This window comes from Oncorhynchus gorbuscha, linkage group LG19, assembly GCF_021184085.1.
Source record: "Oncorhynchus gorbuscha isolate QuinsamMale2020 ecotype Even-year linkage group LG19, OgorEven_v1.0, whole genome shotgun sequence".
Lineage (NCBI taxonomy): Eukaryota > Metazoa > Chordata > Actinopteri > Salmoniformes > Salmonidae > Oncorhynchus > Oncorhynchus gorbuscha.
This window is the reverse complement of record NC_060191.1, coordinates 73,934,121-73,957,210: the sequence shown is the minus strand read 5'-3', so window position 1 is coordinate 73,957,210 and position 23,090 is coordinate 73,934,121. Positions and strand designations below refer to the sequence as shown.

The 23,090-nt window shown below is 49.0% G+C and overlaps 1 protein-coding gene across 2 annotated transcripts in view; it reads left to right on the top strand.

The window, feature by feature from the left end:
* The window catches only part of LOC124005040 (small G protein signaling modulator 2-like), a 136,156-nt gene that overhangs the window by 86,479 nt on the left and 26,587 nt on the right, over positions 1 to 23,090 (top strand). The window contains exons 8-12 of one of the 2 annotated variants that reach the window (XM_046313899.1): positions 3,407 to 3,531; positions 4,664 to 4,731; positions 6,229 to 6,392; positions 10,658 to 10,784; positions 11,581 to 11,715. In XM_046313899.1, the coding sequence (XP_046169855.1) occupies positions 3,407 to 3,531; positions 4,664 to 4,731; positions 6,229 to 6,392; positions 10,658 to 10,784; positions 11,581 to 11,715 (619 nt within the window). Of the gene's footprint in view, positions 1 to 3,406; positions 3,532 to 4,663; positions 4,732 to 6,228; positions 6,393 to 10,657; positions 10,785 to 11,577; positions 11,716 to 23,090 lie in introns of both variants that reach the window. The other variant, XM_046313898.1, reaches the window with a different exon arrangement.

Sequence of the window (23,090 nt, the reverse complement as noted above, 5' to 3'; positions counted from 1 at the left end):
GTTCCTCGCTAGGTGTCTTCTTAGGTTCCTGCCTTCTAAGGAGTTCAAACCCCCTCAGAGCCTGGTTCCTCGCTAGGTGTCTTCCTAGGTTCCTGCCTTCTAAGGAGTTCAAACCCCCTCAGAGCCTGGTTCCTCGCTAGGTGTCTTCCTAGGTTCCTACCTTCTAAGGAGTTCAAACCTCCTCAGAGCCTGGTTTCTCTCTGGGTGTCTTCCTAGGTTCCTGCCTTCTAAGGAGTTCAAACCTCCTCAGAGCCTGGTTTCTCTCTAGGTTTCTTCCTAGGTTCCTGGGAGTTTTTCCTAGCGATTGTGCTTTTGCTTCTGCTTTGCTAGCTCTTTGTGGTTTTAGGCTGGGTGTCTGTAAAGCTCTTTGTGGTTTCAGACTGTTCAAACCTCCTCAGAGCCTGGTTCCTCGCTAGGTGTCTTCCTAGGTTCCTGCCTTCGAAGGAGTTCAAACCCCCTCAGAGCCTGGTTCCTCGCTAGGTGTCTTCCTAGGTTCCTGCCTTCGAAGGAGTTCAAACCCCCTCAGAGCCTGGTTCCTCGCTAGGTGTCTTCCTAGGTTCCTGCCTTCTAAGGAGTTCAAACCCCCTCAGAGCCTGGTTTCTCTCTAGGTTTCTTCCTAGGTTCCTGTGAGTTTTTCCTAGCAACTGTGCTTTTGCTTCTGCTTTGCTAGCTTTGTGGTTTTAGGCTGGGTGTCTGTAAAGCTCTTTGTGGTTTTAGGCTGGGTGTCTGTAAAGCTCTTTGTGGTTTTAGGCTGGGTGTCTGTAAAGCTCTTTGTGGTTTTAGGCTGGGTGTCTGTAAAGCTCTTTGTGGTTTTAGGCTGGGTGTCTGTAAAGCTCTTTGTGGTTTTAGGCTGGGTGTCTGTAAAGCTCTTTGTGGTTTTAGGCTGGGTGTCTGTAAAGCTCTTTGTGGTTTTAGGCTGGGTGTCTGTAAAGCTCTTTGTGGTTTTAGGCTGGGTGTCTGTAAAACTCTTTGTGGTTTTAGGCTGGGTGTCTGTAAAACTCTTTGTGGTTTTAGGCTGGGTGTCTGTAAAGCTCTTTGTGGTTTTAGGCTGGGTGTCTGTAAAACTCTTTGTGGTTTTAGGCTGGGTGTCTGTAAAGCTCTTTGTGGTTTTAGGCTGGGTGTCTGTAAAGCTCTTTGTGGTTTCAGGCTGGCTGTCTGTAAAGCTCTTTGTGGTTTCAGGCTGGCTGTCTGTAAAGCTCTTTGTGGTTTCAGGCTGGCTGTCTGTAAAGCTCTTTGTGGTTTCAGGCTGGCTGTCTGTAAAGCTCTTTGTGGTTTCAGGCTGGCTGTCTGTAAAGCTCTTTGATGACAGCTGCCGATGTAAAAAAAAAAGGGCTTTTATAAAATACATTTGATTGATTAATTCATTGAACTCAGGGATGGTCAATAAGGCTATGGGGTAGTTAGAAAATAAAGAGAAAGTTGCGTCCTATATAATCCAGTCCGTTTGTCTGCTCCCCTTAACCATCCAGTCTGTTTGTCTGCTTCCTATACAAACAGACTGGATCAGTATCCTTGTGTGATCATGCTCTCCATAGTCGATGTGAGTAAGACCTTTTAAACAGCTCAACATTCAAAAGGCCGCAGGGCCAGCTGGATAACCAGGACGAGTACTGAGAACATGCGCTGACCAACTGGCAAGTGTCTTCACTGACATTTCCAACCTCTCCCTGTCCCAGTATGTAATACCAATATGTTTCAAACAGACCACCATAGTATCTGTGCCCAAGAACAGCCAAGGTAACCTGCCTAAATGACTACCGATCCGTAGCACTCACATCTGTAGCCATGAAGTGATTTGAAAGGCTGGTCATGGCTCACATCAACACCATCATCCCAGACGCCATCATCCCAGACGCCATCATCCCAGACGCCATCATCCCAGACACCATCAACCCAGACGCCATCATCCCAGACACCATCACCACCTCAAAAGTTTTACAGCTGCACCATCGAGAGCATCTTGACTGGCTGCATCACCGCCTGGTATGGCAACTGCTTGGCATCCGACCGCAGGTCTCTACAGAGGGTGGTGCGGACCGCTCAGTACATCACTGGGGCTCCCCGCAATCCAGGACCTCTGTACCAGGCAGTGTCAGGGGAAGGCCCGGAAAATTGTCAAAGACCCCAACCATCCAAACCATAGACTGTTTACTCTGCTACCGCATGGCAAGCGGTACCGGAGAGAGCCAAGTCTGGGACCAAAAGGCTCCTGAACAAGCTTCTACCCCAAAGCCATAAGACGACTGAACAGTTAATCAAATGAAATAGAGAACAGACAATGATAGATGATATAGAGAACAGACAATACTCTATTCCCCTCTCCTGTTGTCAATACTCTAGCCCCCTCTCCTGTTTTCAATACTCTAGCCCCCTCTCCTGTTTTCAATAATCCAGCCCCCTCTCCTGTTTTCAATAATCCAGCCCCCTCTCCTGTTTTCAATACTCCAGCCCCCTCTCCTGTTTTCAATACTCCAGCCCCCTCTCCTGTTGTCAATACTCCAGCCTCCTCTCCTGTTTTCAATACTCCAGCCCCCTCTCCTGTTGTCAATACTCCAGCCCCCTCTCCTGTTTTCAATACTCCAGCCCCCTCTCCTGTTTTCAATACTCCAGCCCCCTCTCCTGTTTTCAATACTCCAGCCCCCTCTCCTGTTTTCAATACTCCTGCCCCCTCTCCTGCTTTCAATTCTCCAGCCCCCTCTCCTGTTTTCAATACTCCAGCCCCCTCTCCTGTTTTCAATACTCCAGCCCCCTCTCCTGTTTTCAATACTCCAGCCCCTCTCCTGTTTTCAATACTCCAGCCCCCTCTCCTGTTTTCAATACTCCAGCCCCCTCAAAACCACAGGCTTTTCAATGGGAGTTCAAGTCCGGAGACTGAAGTGGCCATTTTGCAAAAATGTTGATTTTTGTAGTCAATGAACCATTTCTTCATAGATTTTGATTAGTGGGAGTTTAGTTGTAATTGCTAGAAGATCCACTTGAGGCCCATGTGTCAGTCTCCTGGCAGAGGCAACCAGGTGTTTGGGCTAAAATGTCCTGCTACTGGGTAAACTTCATGATGCCGTTGATCTTAAACAAGGTCCCCAGGACCAGTAGAAGATAAATAGCCCCATAACATCACAGATCCACCACCATATTCTACAGTAGGTATGAGGTACTTTTCTGTGGGGTGGCAGGGTAGCCTAGTGGTTAGAGTGTTGGACTAGTAACCAGAAAGTTGCAAGTTCAAACCCCCGAGCTGACAAGATACAAATCTGTCATTCTGCCCCTGAGCAGGCAGTTAACCCACTGTTCCTATGCCGTCATTGAAAATAAGAGCTCTATTTTCATTGGCACTTTGGGATACCTGGTTAGGGTCAGATGGCATGAAAATAAAGCTCTTTGCCCCCCCCCCCTCCCTCCCATATAGAAGAAAGAGATAGAGGTGTTGCGGGGGTACCTGTCTCTTCACCAGGCAGGGGACAACCTCACCTTGAAGTGGACCCCTAACCAGCTCATCAACGGCACCCTGGGGGACTGTGACCTGGACAAGAGGTAGGTACAGGGACATAGACGTGAAGTGCCGGAGGTAGAAACGTATGGCGATGGACACACCGTCCTATTTCACCTTTCCCCGGGTCAGAGGTCAAGGCACAGTTGGAGCCCTGTATGCTGATTGGCTAACAGCCATGGTATATTAGACTGTATACCATGGGATATAGAGGAATGTGATGAGGAATAGAACAAAGAACTGTATAAATTTTAACAAACACTACCGTTTTGGAGTCACTTAGAAATGGCCTTGTTTTTGAAGGAAAAGCTAATTTGTTTGTCCGTTAAAATAACATCAAATTGATCAGAAATACAGTGTAGATGACTATTGTAGCTGGAAAAGGCAGATTTTTTAAAATGGAATATCTACATAGGTGTACAGAGGCCCATTATCAGCAACCAGCTAGAAGTTCTTAGCCAATCAGAGAGTGCATGATCAGCTCATGTTCAGAGTGTGGGGGCGAGAGGGCACCAGCTGATTGGCTGATCAAGATCGATATCCCCTCAGTTGAGGAGAGCTAGACAAAGTGGCGCCAGCCGGACATGAACAAATGTTCACACAAACAAATGTGAATAAATGTCTACATACTAACCCTTGGGGACTGTGACCCAGTCCCAAATCGCACTATTCCCTATGTAGTGCACTACTTTTGACCAGAGCCCTCCAAAAGTAGTGCACTATAAAGGGTACCCAGGGTACCATTTGGAACACGACCATATTTATATGCTTGCTGTTTATACATCATTGTGTTTAACCTGTCACCCCCTCAACCCCCTAATCTCCCCCGACACCCCACCAATACACCCTGGATGAAGATCTAACCCATGTCCAAATGTATTGGTTAATTAGTTGGCCTTTATTTAATTTATCTCTCTCTCTCTCTCTCTGTCTCTGTCTCTGTCTCTGTCTCTGTCTCTGTCTCTGTCTCTGTCTCTCTCTCTCTCTCTCTCTCTCTCTCTCTCTCTCTCTCTCTCTCTCTCTCTCTCTCTCTCTCTCTCTCTCTCTCTCTCTCTCTCTCTCTCTCTCTCTCTCTCTCTCTCTCTCTCTCTCTCTCTCTCTCTCTCTCTCTCTCTCTCTCTCTCTCTCTCTCTCTCTCTCTCTCTCTCTCTCTCTCTCTCTCTCTCTCTCTCTCAGTATCTATTGGGACTATGCGTTGACCGTGCCTTTACGACAGGTCGTGTGCATTCACTGTCACCAGCGACGTGAGTCTATACACACCCACACACACACACCTAACACACTATTACAGTCGACCTCATTATTTCCCATCAACCCCAGATAGAGAATAGGCTGCTATTTGACCAGGGCCCATAGAGAATAGGCTGCTATTTGACCAGGGCCCATAGAGAATAGTCTGCTATTTGACCAGGGCCCATAGAGAATAGGGTGCTATTTGACCAGGGCCCATAGGGAGTAGGTGGCTATTTGACCAGGGCCCATAGAGAATAGTCTGCTATTTGACCAGGGCCCATAGAGAATAGGGTGCTATTTGACCAGGGCCCATAGGGAGTAGGTGGCTATTTGACCAGGGCCCATAGAGAATAGGCTGCTATTTGACCAGGGCCCATAGAGAATATGGTGCTATTTGACCAGGGCCCATAGGGAATATGGTGCTATTTGACCAGGGCCCATAGGGAATAAGCTGCTATTTGACCAGGGCCCATAGAGAATATGGTGCTATTTGACCAGGGCCCATAGAGAATAGGCTGCTATTTGACCAGGGCCCATAGGGAATAGGCTGCTGTGGTATGCAGTCATGGGAGGCTGTGCGCTTTATGACCGTGTCCCGTTAAGCTATCGATCAGTGGTTTTGATTAACTATTAATTTCTTGTTTGTGGTTATTAAGTCAAGGAGGGTTTAACAGGTTTGGTTGAAGAGCAGGAAGGCAGAAGGGCGGAGGGCAGGAGGACAGAAGGACGGAGGACAGAAGGGCAAAGGGCGGGAGGGCAGAACGGCGGGAGGGCAGACGGGCAGGAGGGCGGAGGGCAGGAGGACAGAAGGGAGGAGGACAGAAGGGAGGAGGGCAGACGGGCGGAGGGCGGGAGGGCAGACGGGCGGGAGGGCAGGATGACAGAAGGGCGGAGGGCAGGAGGACAGAAGGGCGGGAGGGCAGAAGGGCAGAAGGGCAGACGGGCGTGAGGACAGAAGGGCGGAGGGCAGGAGGACAGAAGGGCGGGAGGGCAGAAGGGCAGACGGGCGGAGGGCAGAAGGGCGGAGGACAGAAGGGCGGAGGACAAAAGGGCGGAGGACAGAAGGGCGGAGGGCAGACTGGCAGAAGGGCGGGAGGGCAGATGGGCAGAAGGGCGGGAGGGCAGAAGGGCGGGAGGGCAGAAGGGCGTAGGGCAGAAGGGCGGAGGGCAGAAGGGCGGGAGGGCGGAGGGCAGAAGGGCGGAGGGCAGAACGGCAGAAGGGCGGGAGGGCAGAAGGGCGGGAGGGCAGAAGGGCGGAGGACAGAAGGGTGGAGGGCAGGAGGACAGAAGGGCGGAGGGCAGGAGGACAGAAGGGCGGAGGGCAGGAGGACAGAAGGGCGGAGGGCAGGAGGACAGAAGGGCGGAGGGCAGGAGGACAGAGGGCAGAAGGATGGAGGATATAGCTGCTCAAGTTTCCTCATTTATCTTAGTGACTCCCTTTATACTGCTCCTCTCAAATTATTTTTCTCTATTCACACCCTTTCTTTTCATATCTACCTCCGCCCCAGCGGACTGTGGTGGGACTTTGGTTCTGGTTAGTCAGGACGGTATCCAGCACCCCCCACTCCACTTCCCCCCCGGCGGCCACCTCCTGTCCTTCCTGTCCTGCCTGGAGACGGGCCTACTGCCCCGCGGTCAGCTGGAGCCACCACTCTGGAGCCAGAGAGGCAAGGTAAGACCTGGTCTCAGAACAGATCTGATACTATAGAGCCACCACTCTGGAGCCAGAGAGACAAGGTAAGACCTGGTCTCAGAACAGATCTGATACTATAGAGCCACCACTCTGGAGCCAGAGAGACAAGGTAAGACCTGGTCTCAGAACAGATCTGATACTATAGAGCCACCACTCTGGAGCCAGAGAGACAAGGTAAGACCTGGTCTCAGAACAGATCTGATACTATAGAGCCACCACTCTGGAGCCAGAGAGACAAGGTAAGACCTGGTCTCAGAACAGATCTGATACTATAGAGCCACCACTCTGGAGCCAGAGAGGCAAGGTAAGACCTGGTCTCAGAACAGATCTGATACTATAGAGCCACCACTCTGGTCACAGAAAGGTAAAAGGGATGACTTTTATTTATTTTTTATTTCTCCTTTATTTAACCAGGTAGGCCAGTTGAGAACAAGTTCTCATGTACAACTGCGACCTGGCCAAGATAAAGTAATAATTTGGGGATGAGGTAGTTGGGTGTGCTATTTACAGATGTGACAGTCAAGCAGCTTAAATGTAAAACTGACAGTGATCAGTAAGCTGCTCTGACAGCTGATGCTTAAAGTTAGAGAGGGAGATATAAGACTCCAGCTTCAGTGATTTTTGCAATTCGTTCCAGTCATTGACTAGAAGGAAAGACTAGAAGGAAAGTTGCTGCAGGGGGTGCAGAGATGTTGGCCGGGTAGGTAGGCGTAGCCAGGTGGCCAGCCGTGGAAAAAGGCTTATTGAAATGATAGATTATCGTAGATTTATCAGTGGTGACCATGTTTCCTAGCCTTACCGAGACAGTGTTTCCTATCCCTCAGTGCAGTGGGCAGCTGGGAGGAGGTGCTCTTATTCCCAAATAATTTGAGACACTAAAGTCCATGGAGAATAAGTGCTACAGGAAGCAAATTTCTGTTTGAAAAAGCTAGCCTTAGCTTTCCTGACTGACTGCGTGTATTGGTTCCTGACTTCCCTGAAAAGTTGCATATCACGGGGACTATTCAATGCCAATGCAGAACGCCACAGGATGTTTTTGTGCTGATCAAGGGGAGTCAAGTCTGGGGTAAACCAAGGGCTATATCTGTTTTTAGTTCTACATTTTTCGATAGGGGTATGCTTATTTAAGATGGAGAGGAAAGCACTTTTGAAGAGCAACCAGGCATCCTCTACTGACAGGATGAGGTCAATATCCTTCCAGGATACCCGGGCCCGGTCGATTAGAAAGGCCTGCTCGCTGAAGTGTTTTAGGGAGCATTGGTCGTTTGACCGCGGACCCATTACGCACGCAGGCAATGAGGCAGTGATCGCTGAGATCCTGGTTGAAGTGTAATTAGAGGTGTATTTAGAGGGCAGGTTGGTCAGGATGATATCTATGAGGGTGCCCATGGTTACGGATTTAGGGTTGTACCTGGTAGGGTCCTTGATGATTTGTGTGAGATTGAGGGCATCTAGCTTAGATTGTAGGATGGCTGGGGTGTTAAGAATGTCCCAGTTTAGCTCGCCTAACAGCACAAGCTCTGAAGGTAGATGGGGGGGCAATCAATTCACATATGGTGTCCAGGGCACAGCTGGGGACAGAGGGTGGTCTATAGCAAGCGGCAACGGTGAGAGACTTGTTTCTGGAAAGGTGGATTTTTAAAAGTAGAAGCTCGAATTGTTTGGTTACAGACCTGGATAGCAAGACAGAACTCTGCAGTCTATTTCTACAGTAGATTGCAACCCCACCCCCTTTGGCAGTTATATCTTGTCTGAAAATGTTATAGTTAGGGGTGGAAATTTCAGTTTTTTTGGTGACCTTCCTAAGCCAGGATTCAGACACAACTAGGACATCCGGGTTGGCAGAGTGTGCTAAAGCAGTGAATAGAACAAACTTAGGGAGGAGGCTTCTAATGTTAGTTAGTAAGATAGTAAGACAGCCTACACCTACGACTATAATAACTATAATATATATAATATAATAATTATAATATAATATAGTAGTTAGAATATAATATTTATTATTTATTATTTATATAATAAAATAATGATAATATATATAATAAAATTAATATAATATAATAATTATAATATATATAATATAACAAATATAATATAATAATTATAATATATATAATATAATAAATATAATATAATAATTATAATGTATATAATATAATAATGATAATATAATATAATAATTATAATATATATAATAATGACAATATAATAATAATGATAATATAATATATATAATATAATAAATATAATATGATAATATAATATATATAATATAATAATTATAATATAATAAATATAATAATTATAATATAATACACTGCTCAAAAAAATAAAGGGAAAACTAAAGTAACGCATCCTAGATCTGAATGAATTAATTATTCTTATGAAATACTTTTTTCTTTACATATTTGAATGTGCTGACAACAAAATCACACAAACATTATCAATGGAAATCAAATGTATCAACCCAGGGGTCTGGATCTGGAGTCACACTCAAAATTACAGTGGAAAACCACACTACAGGCTGATCCAACTTTGATGTAATGTCATTATTAAAACATGTCAAAATGAGGCTCAGTAGTGTGTGTGGCCTCCACGTGCCTGTATGACCTCCCTACAACGCCTGGGCATGCTCCTGATGAGGTGGCGGATGGTCTCCTGAGGGATCTCCTCCCAGACCTGGACTAAAGCATCCACCAACTCCTGGACAATCTATGGTGCAACGTGGCGTTGGATGGAGCGAGACATGACGTCCCAGATGTGCTCAATTGGATTCAGGTCTGGGGAACGGGCGGGCCAGTCCATAGCATCAATGCCTTCCTCTTGCAGGAACTGCTGACACACTCCTGCCACATGAGGTCTAGCATTGTCTTGCATTAGGAGGAACCCAGGGCCAACCGCACCAGCATATGGTCTCACAAGGGGTCTGAGGATCTCATCTCGGTACCTAATGGCAGTCAGGCTACCTCTGGCGAGCACATGGAGGGCTGTGCGGCCCCCCAAAGAAATGCCACCCCACACCATGACTGACCCACCGCCAAACTGGTCATGCTGGAGAATGTTGCAGGCTGAAGAACGTTCTCCACGGCATCTCCAGACTCGGTCACGTCTGTCACATGTGCTCAGTGTGAACCTGCTTTCATCTGTGAAGAGCACAGGGCGCCAGTGGCGAATTTGCCAATCTTGGTGTACTCTGGCAAATGCCAAATGTCCTGCACGGTGTTGGGCTGTAAGCACAACCCCCACCTGTGGACGTCGGGCCCTCATATCACCCTCATGGAGTCTGATTCTGACTATTTGAGCAGACACACGCACATTTGTGGCCTGCTGGAGGTCATTTTGCAGGGCTCTGGCAGTGCTCCTCCTTGCACATATGCGGAGGTAGCGGTCCTGCTGCTGGGTTGTTGCCCTCCTACGGCCTCCTCCACGTCTCCTGATGTACTGGCCTGTCTCCTGGTAGCGCCTCCATGCTCTGGACACTACGCTGACAGACACAGCAAACCTTCTTGCCACAGCTCGCATTGATATACCATCCTGGATGAGCTGCACTACCTGAGCCACTTGTGTCGGTTGTAGACTCCGTCTCATGCTACCACTAGAGTGAAAGCACTGCCATCATTCAAAAGTGACCAAAACTTCAGCCAGGAAGCATAGGAACTGAGAAGTGGTCTGTGGTTACCACCTGCAGAACCACTCCTTTATTGGGGGTGTCTTGCTAATTGCCTATAATTTCCACCTGTTGTCTATTCCATTTGAGCAGTGTATATATAATATAATATAATAATTATAATATATAATATAATAATTATAATATATATAATAATTGTAATATATATATAATATAATAATTATAATAATTATAATATATACATAATATAATAATTATAATATATATAATATGTGCCATTTCGCAGATACTTTTGTCCAAAGCGACTTACAGCCATGCAGCATATGTTTTACGTACAGGTGGTCCTGGGAATCGAACCCACTACCCCGGCATTACAAGCACCATGGTCTACCAACTGAGTCACACAGCAAAACCATAAATACAGTGATCTAGTATACATAAACTATAAATCGTTGCCGACTCCTGCGACAGTGTATAATGTGTGTGTGTGTGTGTGTGTGTGTGTGTGTGTGTGTGTGTGTGTGTGTGTGTGTGTGTGTGTGTGTGTGTGTGTGTGTGTGTGTGTGTGTGTGTGTGTGTGTGTGTGTGTGTGTGTGTGTGTGTGTGTATATTCTAGGGTAAGGTGTTTCCTAAGGTAAGGAAGAGGACCAGTACAGTCAGGCCGATAGATCAGGAGGGAGAGGAGCAGACAGCAGCTGACTATGTGTTCCGTATCGTCTATCCTGGACACCACCACGACTCCAGTGAGTTACCCCCTCCTTCCAATACACACACACGCACACACACTGTAGAGACTGTAAGCTGTAGAGACTGTAAACTGTAGAGACTGTAAACTGTAGAGACTGTAAGCTGTAGAGACTGTAAGCTGTAGAGACTGTAAGCTGTAGAGACTGTAAGCTGTAGAGGCTGTAGAGACTGTAAGCTGTAGAGACTGTAAGATGTAGAGGCTGTAGAGACTGTAAACTGTACAGGCTGTAGAGACTGTAAACTGTAGAGGCTGTAGAGACTGTAAGCTGTTTTTGACTGTAGAGACTGTAAGCTGTAGAGGCTGTAGAGACTGTAAGCTGTAGAGTCTGTAGAGACTGTAAGCTGTAGAGACTGTAAACTGTAGAGACTGTAAACTGTAGAGACTGTAAGATATAGAGACTGTAAGATATAGAGACTGTAAGCTGTAGAGACTGTAGGCTGTAGAGATGTAAGCTGTAGAGACTGTAAGCTGTAGAGACTGTAGGCTGTAGAGATGTAAGCAGTGACCATAAACTACCACCACACCACCAGGCCTATAGATGGCGCTGTGCTGTATTTTTAACTGTGATCTGTGTGTTTTATTACCTGGTTATATAGCAGTGACCATAAACTACCACCACACCACCAGGCCTATAGATGGCGCTGTGTAATATGTTTAACTGTGTTCTGTGTGTTTTATTACCTGGTTATATAGCAGTGACTAAACTACCACCACACAACCAGGCCTATAGATGGCGCTGTGTAATATGTTTAACTGTGTTCTGTGTGTATTATTACCTGGTTATATAGCAGTGACTATAAACTACCACCACACCACGGGCAGCCGTGCTCCCTCGCTGGATGATGATGAAGAGGAAGAGGACAGACTCCAGGCTATGATCTCAATGATCTGTTGGCGGAACCTCACAGATCCTAATGTCATGAAAGGTTTTTATCTATCACCTGACACCCTACCCCCAACCCCTTACAAACTTCACTACCCACAATTCACTTCCTGGTCCATCCCTCCCCATCTTTCTCTCCCATCTGAACCTCTGTGTGTCTTTTTGTCCCTGTGGCCTTATCCAACAGTGCAGGGTAGGTTAGGGAGTGTATGGTTGGCTGCTTGGGAGAGTTAGAGAGGAGAGAGAGGATGGCTGTTGAGTATACGCCCTCTCTTTAATACAAAATGACAACACTAGAGACCGAGAGGGGGGGGAGAGAGAAGGAGAGGAAAAGAGAGGAGAGAGAGGATGGCTGTTGAGTATACACCCTCTCTTCAATACAAAATGACAACACTAGAGACCGAGAGGGGGGGGGGAGAGAGAAGGAGAGGAAAAGACAGGAGAGAGGGCGGGGGAGAGAGAGGAAGGACAGAAATGGGAGGGAGGGGGCGACAAACATGAAGACAATCCGATGTAAGTGATTCATACCGTAGCCTAGTTACCTGAAGCCCCTTTATTCGGCATTGGCGTCAACATTCCCCTGTAGGAACCTTGAATCAACGGACTGCTTGTTCTTCTGTAGGTCATTACCATAGAGACAGAACCATCCATTCAATTGCCAGGGTAAAAGGCTCTACGCATCAATTTACTACTGTACAGTGCATTCGGAAAGTATTCAGTCTCCACACAAAACCCCCAAAAATGACAAAGCAAAAACATTTTTAAAAAAATAAATTTTTGCAAATGTATTAAACTTTTTCAACAGAAAGGTATTCTGACCCTTTTCTGAGACTCGTAATTGATCTCAGCTGCTTCCTGTTTCCATTGATCATCCTTGAGATGTTTCTACAACTTGATTGGAGTCCACCTGTGGTAAATTCAATTGATTGGACCTGATTTGGAAAGGCACACACCTGTCTATATTAAGGTCCCATAGTTGACAGTGCATGTCAGAGCAAAAACCAAGCGATGAGGTTGAAGGAAGTGTCCATAGAGCTCCGAGACAGGATTGTGTCGAGGTACAGATCTGGGGAAGGGTACAAAAACATTTCTGCAGCATTGAAGGTCCCCAAGAACACAGTGGCCTCCATCATTCTTAAATGGAAGAAGTTTGGAACCACCAAGACTCTTCCTAGAGCTGGCCGCCAGGCCAAACTGAGCAATCAATTCCCCCCTGGGAAATTGGGGGAGAAGGGCCTTGATCACTGAGGTGACCAAGACTCCGATGGTCACTCTGACAGAGTTCTAGAGTTCCTCTGTGGAGATCGGAGAACCTTCCAGAAGGACAACCATATCTGCAGCACTCCAAAAATCACGCCTTTATGGTAGAGTGGCCAGACGTAAGCCACTCCTCAATAAAAGGCACATGGCAGCCCACCTGGAGTTTGCCATAAGACACCTAAAGGACTCTCAGACCATGAGAAACAAGATTCTCTGGTCTGATGAAACCAAGATTGAACTCTTTGGCCTGAATGCCAAGTGTCACGTCTGGAGGAAATATGGCACCATCTCTACGGTGAAGCATGGTGGTGGCACCATCCCTACGGTGAAGCATGGTGGTGGCACCATCCCTACGGTGAAGCATGGTGGTGGCACCATCCCTACGGTGAAGCATGGTGGTGGCACCATCCCTACGGTGAAGCATGGTGGTGGCACCATCCCTACGGTGAAGCATGGTGGTGGCACCATCCCTACGGTGAAGCATGGTGGTGGCAGCATAATGCTGTGGGGATGCTTTTCAGCGGCAGGGACTGGGAGACTAGTCAGGATCGAGGGAAGGATGAACGGAGCAAAATACAGGGAGATCCTTGATGAAAACCTGCTCCAGAGCGCTCAGGACCTGACTGGGGCGAAGGTTCACCTTCCAACAGGGCAACCACCCGAAGCACACAACCAAGACAATGCCAGAGTGGCTTCGGGACAAGTCTCTGAAAGTCCTTGAGTGGCCCAGCCAGAGCCCGGACTTGAACCCGATTGAACATCTCTGGAGAGACCTGAAAAATAGCTGTGCAGCAACACTCCCCATCCAACCTGACAGAGCATGAGAGGATCTGCAGAGAAGAATGGTACAAACTCTCCAAATACAGGCGCGCCAAGCTTGTAGCGTCAAACCCAAGAAGACTCAAGGCTGTAATCGCTGCCAAAGGTGCTTCAACAAAGTATGGAGTAAAGGGTTTGAATACTTCTGTAAAAGTAATATTTCAGTTTTTTATTTGTAGTAAATTAGCAACATTTTCTAAAAAACAGTTTTTGTTTTGTCATTATAGGGTTCTGTGTGACGATTGTTTTTCATCAATTTAATAGATTTTAGAATAAGGCTGATATGTAGCTAAATGTGGAAAAGGTCGAAGGATCTGAAAACTTTCCGAATATAAACCCTAGATTGCTCAATGTGGTGTATTGGCCATTGAGTGGTTTTGAAGCCACCGATCGGCCATTTTGGTACTCCCCAGTAGGAAACAGTCCTCCATAGTAATGAATGGAATTCTACACTATTTTAATGTAAAGTTTCAAGGACAGAATTGAAGTCTTTAAGTATTTTGTTGTTGTTGTTGGGACAGTAATCCCATAAAAAAATTGTACTCTAGTCCCAGTTCTCATGGTCCTCTCCTCTCAGTGGGGCAGTACCATGTTAGTCCCAGTATGATGGTCCTCTCCTCTCAGTGGGGCAGTACCATGTTAGCCCCAGTATGATGGTCCTCTCCTCTCAGTGGGGCAGTACCATGTTAGTACCAGTATGATGGTCATCTCCTCTCAGTGGGGCAGTACCATGTTAGTCCCAGTATGATGGTCCTCTCCTCTCAGTGGGGCAGTACCATGTTAGTCCCAGTATGATGGTCCTCTCCTCTCAGTGGGGCAGTACCATGTTAGTCCCAGTATGATGGTCCTCTCCTCTCAGTGGGGCAGTACCATGTTAGTCCCAGTATGATGGTCCTCTCCTCTCAGTGGGGCAGTACCATGTTAGTCCCAGTATGATGGTCCTCTCCTCTCAGTGGGGCAGTACCATGTTAGTCCCAGTTCTGATGGTACTCTCCTCTCAGTGGGGCAGTACCATGTTGGTCCCAGTATGATGGTCCTCTCCTCTCAGTGGGGCAGTACCATGTTAGTCCCAGTTCTGATGGTCCTCTCCTCTCAGTGGGGCAGTACCATGTTAGTACCAGTATGATGGTCCTCTCCTCTCAGTGGGGCAGTACCATGTTAGTCCCAGTATGATGGTCCTCTCCTCTCCTCTCTGTGGGGCAGTACCATGTTAGTCCCAGTATGATGGTCCTCTCCTCTCTGTGGGGCAGTACCATGTTAGTCCCAGTTCAGGTGGTCCTCTCCTGTCCTCTCCTCTCAGTGGGGCAGTACCATGTTAGTCCCAGTATGATGGTCCTCTCCTCTCAGTGGGGCAGTACCATGTTAGTACCAGTATGATGGTCCTCTCCTCTCCTCTCAGTGGGGCAGTACCATGTTAGTACCAGTATGATGGTCATCTCCTCTCAGTGGGGCAGTACCATGTTAGTCCCATTATGATGGTCCTCTCCTCTCAGTGGGGCAGTACCATGTTAGTACCAGTATGATGGTCCTCTCCTCTCAGTGGGGCAGTACCATGTTAGTCCCAGTATGATGGTCCTCTCCTCTCAGTGGGGCAGTACCATGTTAGTCCCAGTTCTGATGGTCCTCTCCTCTCAGTGGGGCAGTACCATGTTAGTCCCAGTATGATGGTCCCCTCCTCTCCTCTCTGTGGGGCAGTACCATGTTAGTCCCAGTATGATGGTCCTCTCCTCTCTGTGGGGCAGTACCATGTTAGTCCCAGTTCAGGTGGTCCTCTCCTGTCCTCTCCTCTCAGTGGGGCAGTACCATGTTAGTCCCAGTATGATGGTCCTCTCCTCTCAGTGGGGCAGTACCATGTTAGTACCAGTATGATGGTCCTCTCCTCTCCTCTCAGTGGGGCAGTACCATGTTAGTACCAGTATGATGGTCCTCTCCTCTCAGTGGGGCAGTACCATGTCAGTCCCAGTATGATGGTCCTCTCCTCTCAGTGGGGCAGTACCATGTTAGTACCAGTATGATGGTCCTCTCCTCTCAGTGGGGCAGTACCATGTTAGTCCCAGTATGATGGTCCTCTCCTCTCCTCTCAGTGGGGCAGTACCATGTTAGTACCAGTATGATGGTCCTCTCCTCTCCTCTGTGGGGCAGTACCATGTTAGTCCCAGTATGATGGTCCTCTCCTCTCCTCTCAGTGGGGCAGTACCATGTTAGTCCCAGTATGATGGTCCTCTCCTCTCAGTGGGGCAGTACCATGTTAGTACCAGTATGATGGTCCTCTCCTCTCCTCTCAGTGGGGCAGTACCATGTTAGTACCAGTATGATGGTCCTCTCCTCTCAGTGGGGCAGTACCATGTCAGTCCCAGTATGATGGTCCTCTCCTCTCAGTGGGGCAGTACCATGTTAGTACCAGTATGATGGTCCTCTCCTCTCAGTGGGGCAGTACCATGTTAGTCCCAGTATGATGGTCCTCTCCTCTCCTCTCAGTGGGGCAGTACCATGTTAGTACCAGTATGATGGTCCTCTCCTCTCCTCTGTGGGGCAGTACCATGTTAGTACCAGTTATGATGGTCCTCTCCTCTCCTCTCAGTGGGGCAGTACCATGTTAGTACCAGTATGATGGTCCTCTCCTCTCCTCTGTGGGGCAGTACCATGTTAGTCCCAGTATGATGGTCCTCTCCTCTCCTCTGTGGGGCAGTACCATGTTAGTCCCAGTATGATGGTCCTCTCCTCTCCTCTCAGTGGGGCAGTACCATGTTAGTCCCAGTATGATGGTCCTCTCCTCTCCTCTGTGGGGCAGTACCATGTTAGTCCCAGTTATGATGGTCCTCTCCTCTCAGTGGGGCAGTACCATGTTAGTCCCAGTATGATGGTCCTCTCCTCTCAGTGGGACAGTACCATGTTAGTCCCAGTATGATGGTCCTCTCCTCTCAGTGGGGCAGTACCATGTTAGTCCCAGTATGATGGTCCTCTCAGTGGGGCAGTACCATGTTAGTACCAGTATGATGGTCCTCTCCTCTCCTCTCAGTGGGGCAGTACCATGTTAGTACCAGTATGATGGTCCTCTCCTCTCCTCTCAGTGGGGCAGTACCATGTTAGTACCAGTATGATGGTCCTCTCCTCTCAGTGGGGCAGTACCATGTTAGTCCCAGTATGATGGTCCTCTCCTCTCCTCTCTGTGGGGCAGTACCATGTTAGTCCCAGTATGATGGTCCTCTCCTCTCTGTGGGGCAGTACCATGTTAGTCCCAGTTCAGGTGGTCCTCTCCTGTCCTCTCCTCTCAGTGGGGCAGTACCATGTTAGTCCCAGTATGATGGTCCTCTCCTCTCAGTGGGGCAGTACCATGTTAGTCCCAGTATGATGGTCCTCTCCTCTCAGTGGGGCAGTACCATGTTAGTCCCAGTATGATGGTCCTCTCCTCTCAGTGGGGCAGTACCATGTTAGTCCCAGTATGATGGTCCTCTCCTCTCAGTGGGGCAGTACCATGTTAGTCCCAGTTCTGATGGTACTCTCCTCTCAGTGGGGCAGTACCATGTTGGTCCCAGTATGATGGTCCTCTCCTCTCAGTGGGGCAGTACCATGTTAGTCCCAGTTCTGATGGTCCTCTCCTCTCAGTGGGGCAGTACCATGTTAGTACCAGTATGATGGTCCTCTCCTCTCAGTGGGGCAGTACCATGTTAGTCCCAGTATGATGGTCCTCTCCTCTCCTCTCTGTGGGGCAGTACCATGTTAGTCCCAGTATGATGGTCCTCTCCTCTCTGTGGGGCAGTACCATGTTAGTCCCAGTTCAGGTGGTCCTCTCCTGTCCTCTCCTCTCAGTGGGGCAGTACCATGTTAGTCCCAGTATGATGGTCCTCTCCTCTCAGTGGGGCAGTACCATGTTAGTACCAGTATGATGGTCCTCTCCTCTCCTCTCAGTGGGGCAGTACCATGTTAGTACCAGTATGATGGTCATCTCCTCTCAGTGGGGCAGTACCATGTTAGTCCCATTATGATGGTCCTCTCCTCTCAGTGGGGCAGTACCATGTTAGTACCAGTATGATGGTCCTCTCCTCTCAGTGGGGCAGTACCATGTTAGTCCCAGTATGATGGTCCTCTCCTCTCAGTGGGGCAGTACCATGTTAGTCCCAGTTCTGATGGTCCTCTCCTCTCAGTGGGGCAGTACCATGTTAGTAACAGTATGATGGTCCTCTCCTCTCAGTGGGGCAGTACCATGTTAGTCCCAGTATGATGGTCCCCTCCTCTCCTCTCTGTGGGGCAGTACCATGTTAGTCCCAGTATGATGGTCCTCTCCTCTCTGTGGGGCAGTACCATGTTAGTCCCAGTTCAGGTGGTCCTCTCCTGTCCTCTCCTCTCAGTGGGGCAGTACCATGTTAGTCCCAGTATGATGGTCCTCTCCTCTCAGTGGGGCAGTACCATGTTAGTACCAGTATGATGGTCCTCTCCTCTCCTCTCAGTGGGGCAGTACCATGTTAGTACCAGTATGATGGTCCTCTCCTCTCAGTGGGGCAGTACCATGTTAGTACCAGTATGATGGTCCTCTCCTCTCAGTGGGGCAGTACCATGTTAGTCCCAGTATGATGGTCCTCTCCTCTCCTCTCAGTGGGGCAGTACCATGTTAGTACCAGTATGATGGTCCTCTCCTCTCCTCTGTGGGGCAGTACCATGTTAGTCCCAGTATGATGGTCCTCTCCTCTCCTCTCAGTGGGGCAGTACCATGTTAGTCCCAGTATGATGGTCCTCTCCTCTCAGTGGGGCAGTACCATGTTAGTACCAGTATGATGGTCCTCTCCTCTCCTCTCAGTGGGGCAGTACCATGTTAGTACCAGTATGATGGTCCTCTCCTCTCAGTGGGGCAGTACCATGTCAGTCCCAGTATGATGGTCCTCTCCTCTCAGTGGGGCAGTACCATGTTAGTACCAGTATGATGGTCCTCTCCTCTCAGTGGGGCAGTACCATGTTAGTCCCAGTATGATGGTCCTCTCCTCTCCTCTCAGTGGGGCAGTACCATGTTAGTACCAGTATGATGGTCCTCTCCTCTCCTCTGTGGGGCAGTACCATGTTAGTACCAGTTATGATGGTCCTCTCCTCTCCTCTCAGTGGGGCAGTACCATGTTAGTACCAGTATGATGGTCCTCTCCTCTCCTCTGTGGGGCAGTACCATGTTAGTCCCAGTATGATGGTCCTCTCCTCTCCTCTGTGGGGCAGTACCATGTTAGTCCCAGTATGATGGTCCTCTCCTCTCCTCTCAGTGGGGCAGTACCATGTTAGTCCCAGTATGATGGTCCTCTCCTCTCCTCTGTGGGGCAGTACCATGTTAGTCCCAGTTATGATGGTCCTCTCCTCTCAGTGGGGCAGTACCATGTTAGTCCCAGTATGATGGTCCTCTCCTCTCAGTGGGACAGTACCATGTTAGTCCCAGTATGATGGTCCTCTCCTCTCAGTGGGGCAGTACCATGTTAGTCCCAGTTCTGATGGTCCTCTCCTCTCAGTGGGGCAGTACCATGTTAGTCCCAGTATGATGGTCCTCTCCTCTCAGTGGGACAGTACCATGTTAGTACCAGTATGATGGTCCTCTCCTCTCAGTGGGGCAGTACCATGTTAGTACCAGTTCTGATGGTCCTCTCCTCTCAGTGGGGCAGTACCATGTTAGTACCAGTATGATGGTCCTCTCCTCTCCTCTCAGTGGGGCAGTACCATGTTAGTACCAGTTCTGATGGTCCTCTCAGTGGGGCAGTACCATGTTAGTACCAGTATGATGGTCCTCTCCTCTCAGTGGGGCAGTACCATGTTAGTCCCAGTATGATGGTCCTCTCCTCTCCTCTCAGTGGGGCAGTACCATGTTAGTACCAGTATGATGGTCCTCTCAGTGGGGCAGTACCATGTTAGTACCAGTATGATGGTCCTCTCCTCTCAGTGGGGCAGTACCATGTTAGTCCCAGTATGATGGTCCTCTCCTCTCCTCTCAGTGGGGCAGTACCATGTTAGTACCAGTATGATGGTCCTCTCAGTGGGGCAGTACCATGTTAGTACCAGTATGATGGTCCTCTCCTCTCAGTGGGGCAGTACCATGTTAGTACCAGTATGATGGTCCTCTCTTCTCAGTGGGGCAGTACCATGTTAGTACCAGTTCTGATGGTCCTCTCCTCTCAGTGGGGCAGTACCATGTTAGTACCAGTATGATGGTCCTCTCCTCTCCTCTCAGTGGGGCAGTACCATGTTAGTACCAGTATGATGGTCCTCTCCTCTCCTCTCAGTGGGGCAGTACCATGTTAGTACCAGTTCTGATGGTCCTCTCAGTGGGTCAGTACCATGTTAGTACCAGTATGATGGTCCTCTCCTCTCAGTGGGGCAGTACCATGTTAGTCCCAGTATGATGGTCCTCTCCTCTCCTCTCAGTGGGGCAGTACCATGTTAGTACCAGTATGATGGTCCTCTCAGTGGGGCAGTACCATGTTAGTACCAGTATGATGGTCCTCTCCTCTCAGTGGGGCAGTACCATGTTAGTACCAGTATGATGGTCCTCTCCTCTCAGTGGGGCAGTACCATGTTAGTACCAGTATGATGGTCCTCTCCTCTCAGTGGGGCAGTACCATGTTAGTACCAGTATGATGGTCCTCTCCTCTCCTCTCAGTGGGGCAGTACCATGTTAGTACCAGTATGATGGTCATCTCCTCTCAGTGGGGCAGTACCATGTTAGTCCCATTATGATGGTCCTCTCCTCTCAGTGGGGCAGTACCATGTTAGTACCAGTATGATGGTCCTCTCCTCTCAGTGGGGCAGTACCATGTTAGTCCCAGTATGATGGTCCTCTCCTCTCAGTGGGGCAGTACCATGTTAGTCCCAGTTCTGATGGTCCTCTCCTCTCAGTGGGGCAGTACCATGTTAGTAACAGTATGATGGTCCTCTCCTCTCAGTGGGGCAGTACCATGTTAGTCCCAGTATGATGGTCCTCTCCTCTCCTCTCAGTGGGGCAGTACCATGTTAGTCCCAGTATGATGGTCCTCTCCTCTCAGTGGGGCAGTACCATGTTAGTCCCAGTATGATGGTCCTCTCCTCTCCTCTCAGTGGGGCAGTACCATGTTAGTACCAGTGTGATGGTCCTCTCAGTGGGGCAGTACCATGTTAGTACCAGTTCTGATGGTCCTCTCAGTGGGGCAGTACCATGTTAGTACCAGTATGATGGTCCTCTCCTCTCAGTGGGGCAGTACCATGTTAGTCCCAGTATGATGGTCCTCTCCTCTCCTCTCAGTGGGGCAGTACCATGTTAGTACCAGTATGATGGTCCTCTCAGTGGGGCAGTACCATGTTAGTACCAGTATGATGGTCCTCTCCTCTCAGTGGGGCAGTACCATGTTAGTACCAGTATGATGGTCCTCTCCTCTCAGTGGGGCAGTACCATGTTAGTACCAGTATGATGGTCCTCTCCTCTCCTCTCAGTGGGGCAGTACCATGTTAGTACCAGTATGATGGTCATCTCCTCTCAGTGGGGCAGTACCATGTTAGTCCCATTATGATGGTCCTCTCCTCTCAGTGGGGCAGTACCATGTTAGTACCAGTATGATGGTCCTCTCCTCTCAGTGGGGCAGTACCATGTTAGTCCCAGTATGATGGTCCTCTCAGTGGGGCAGTACCATGTTAGTACCAGTATGATGGTCCTCTCCTCTCAGTGGGGCAGTACCATGTTAGTACCAGTATGATGGTCCTCTCCTCTCCTCTCAGTGGGGCAGTACCATGTTAGTACCAGTTCTGATGGTCCTCTCAGTGGGGCAGTACCATGTTAGTACCAGTATGATGGTCCTCTCCTCTCAGTGGGGCAGTACCATGTTAGTCCCAGTATGATGGTCCTCTCCTCTCCTCTCAGTGGGGCAGTACCATGTTAGTACCAGTATGATGGTCCTCTCAGTGGGGCAGTACCATGTTAGTCCCAGTATGATGGTCCTCTCCTCTCCTCTCAGTGGGGCAGTACCATGTTAGTCCCAGTGTGATGGTCCTCTCCTCTCAGTGGGGCAGTACCATGTTAGTCCCAGTATGATGGTCCTCTCCTCTCCTCTCAGTGGGGCAGTACCATGTTAGTCCCAGTGTGATGGTCCTCTCCTCTCAGTGGGGCAGTACCATGTTAGTCCCAGTATGATGGTCCTCTCCTCTCCTCTCAGTGGGGCAGTACCATGTTAGTCCCAGTATGATGGTCCTCTCCTCTCAGTGGGGCAGTACCATGTTAGTCCCAGTATGATGGTCCTCTCCTCTCAGTGGGGCAGTACCATGTTAGTCCCAGTATGATGGTCCTCTCCTCTCCTCTCAGTGGGGCAGTACCATGTTAGTCCCAGTATGATGGTCCTCTCCTCTCAGTGGGGCAGTACCATGTTAGTCCCAGTATGATGGTCCTCTCCTCTCAGTGGGGCAGTACCATGTTAGTCCCAGTATGATGGTCCTCTCCTCTCCTCTCAGTGGGGCAGTACCATGTTAGTCCCAGTATGATGGTCCTCTCCTCTCAGTGGGGCAGTACCATATTAGTCCCAGTATGATGGTCCTCTCCTCTCCTCTCAGTGGGGCAGTACCATGTTAGTACCAGTATGATGGTCCTCTCCTCTCAGTGGGGCAGTACCATGTTAGTCCAAGTATGATGGTCCTCTTCTCTCAGTGGGGCAGTACCATGTTAGTACCAGTATGATGGTCCTCTCCTCTCCTCTCAGTGGGGCAGTACCATGTTAGTACCAGTATAATGGTCCTCTCCTCTCAGTGGGGCAGTGTACCATGTTAGTCCCAGTATGATGGTCCTCTCCTCTCCTCTCTGTGGGGCAGTACCATGTTAGTACCAGTATGATGGTCCTCTCCTCTCAGTGGGGCAGTACCATGTTAGTCCCAGTTATGATGGTCCTCTCCTCTCAGTGGGGCAGTACCATGTTAGTACCAGTATGATGGTCCTCTCCTCTCAGTGGGGCAGTACCATGTTAGTACCAGTATGATGGTCATCTCCTCTCAGTGGGGCAGTACCATGTTAGTCCCAGTATGATGGTCCTCTCCTCTCAGTGGGGCAGTACCATGTTAGTCCCAGTATGATGGTCCTCTCCTCTCAGTGGGGCAGTACCATGTTAGTCCCAGTATGATGGTCCTCTCCTCTCAGTGGGGCAGTACCATGTTAGTCCCAGTATGATGGTCCTCTCCTCTCAGTGGGGCAGTACCATGTTAGTCCCAGTATGATGGTCCTCTCCTCTCAGTGGGGCAGTACCATGTTAGTCCCAGTTCTGATGGTCCTCTCCTCTCAGTGGGGCAGTACCATGTTGGTCCCAGTATGATGGTCCTCTCCTCTCAGTGGGGCAGTACCATGTTAGTCCCAGTTCTGATGGT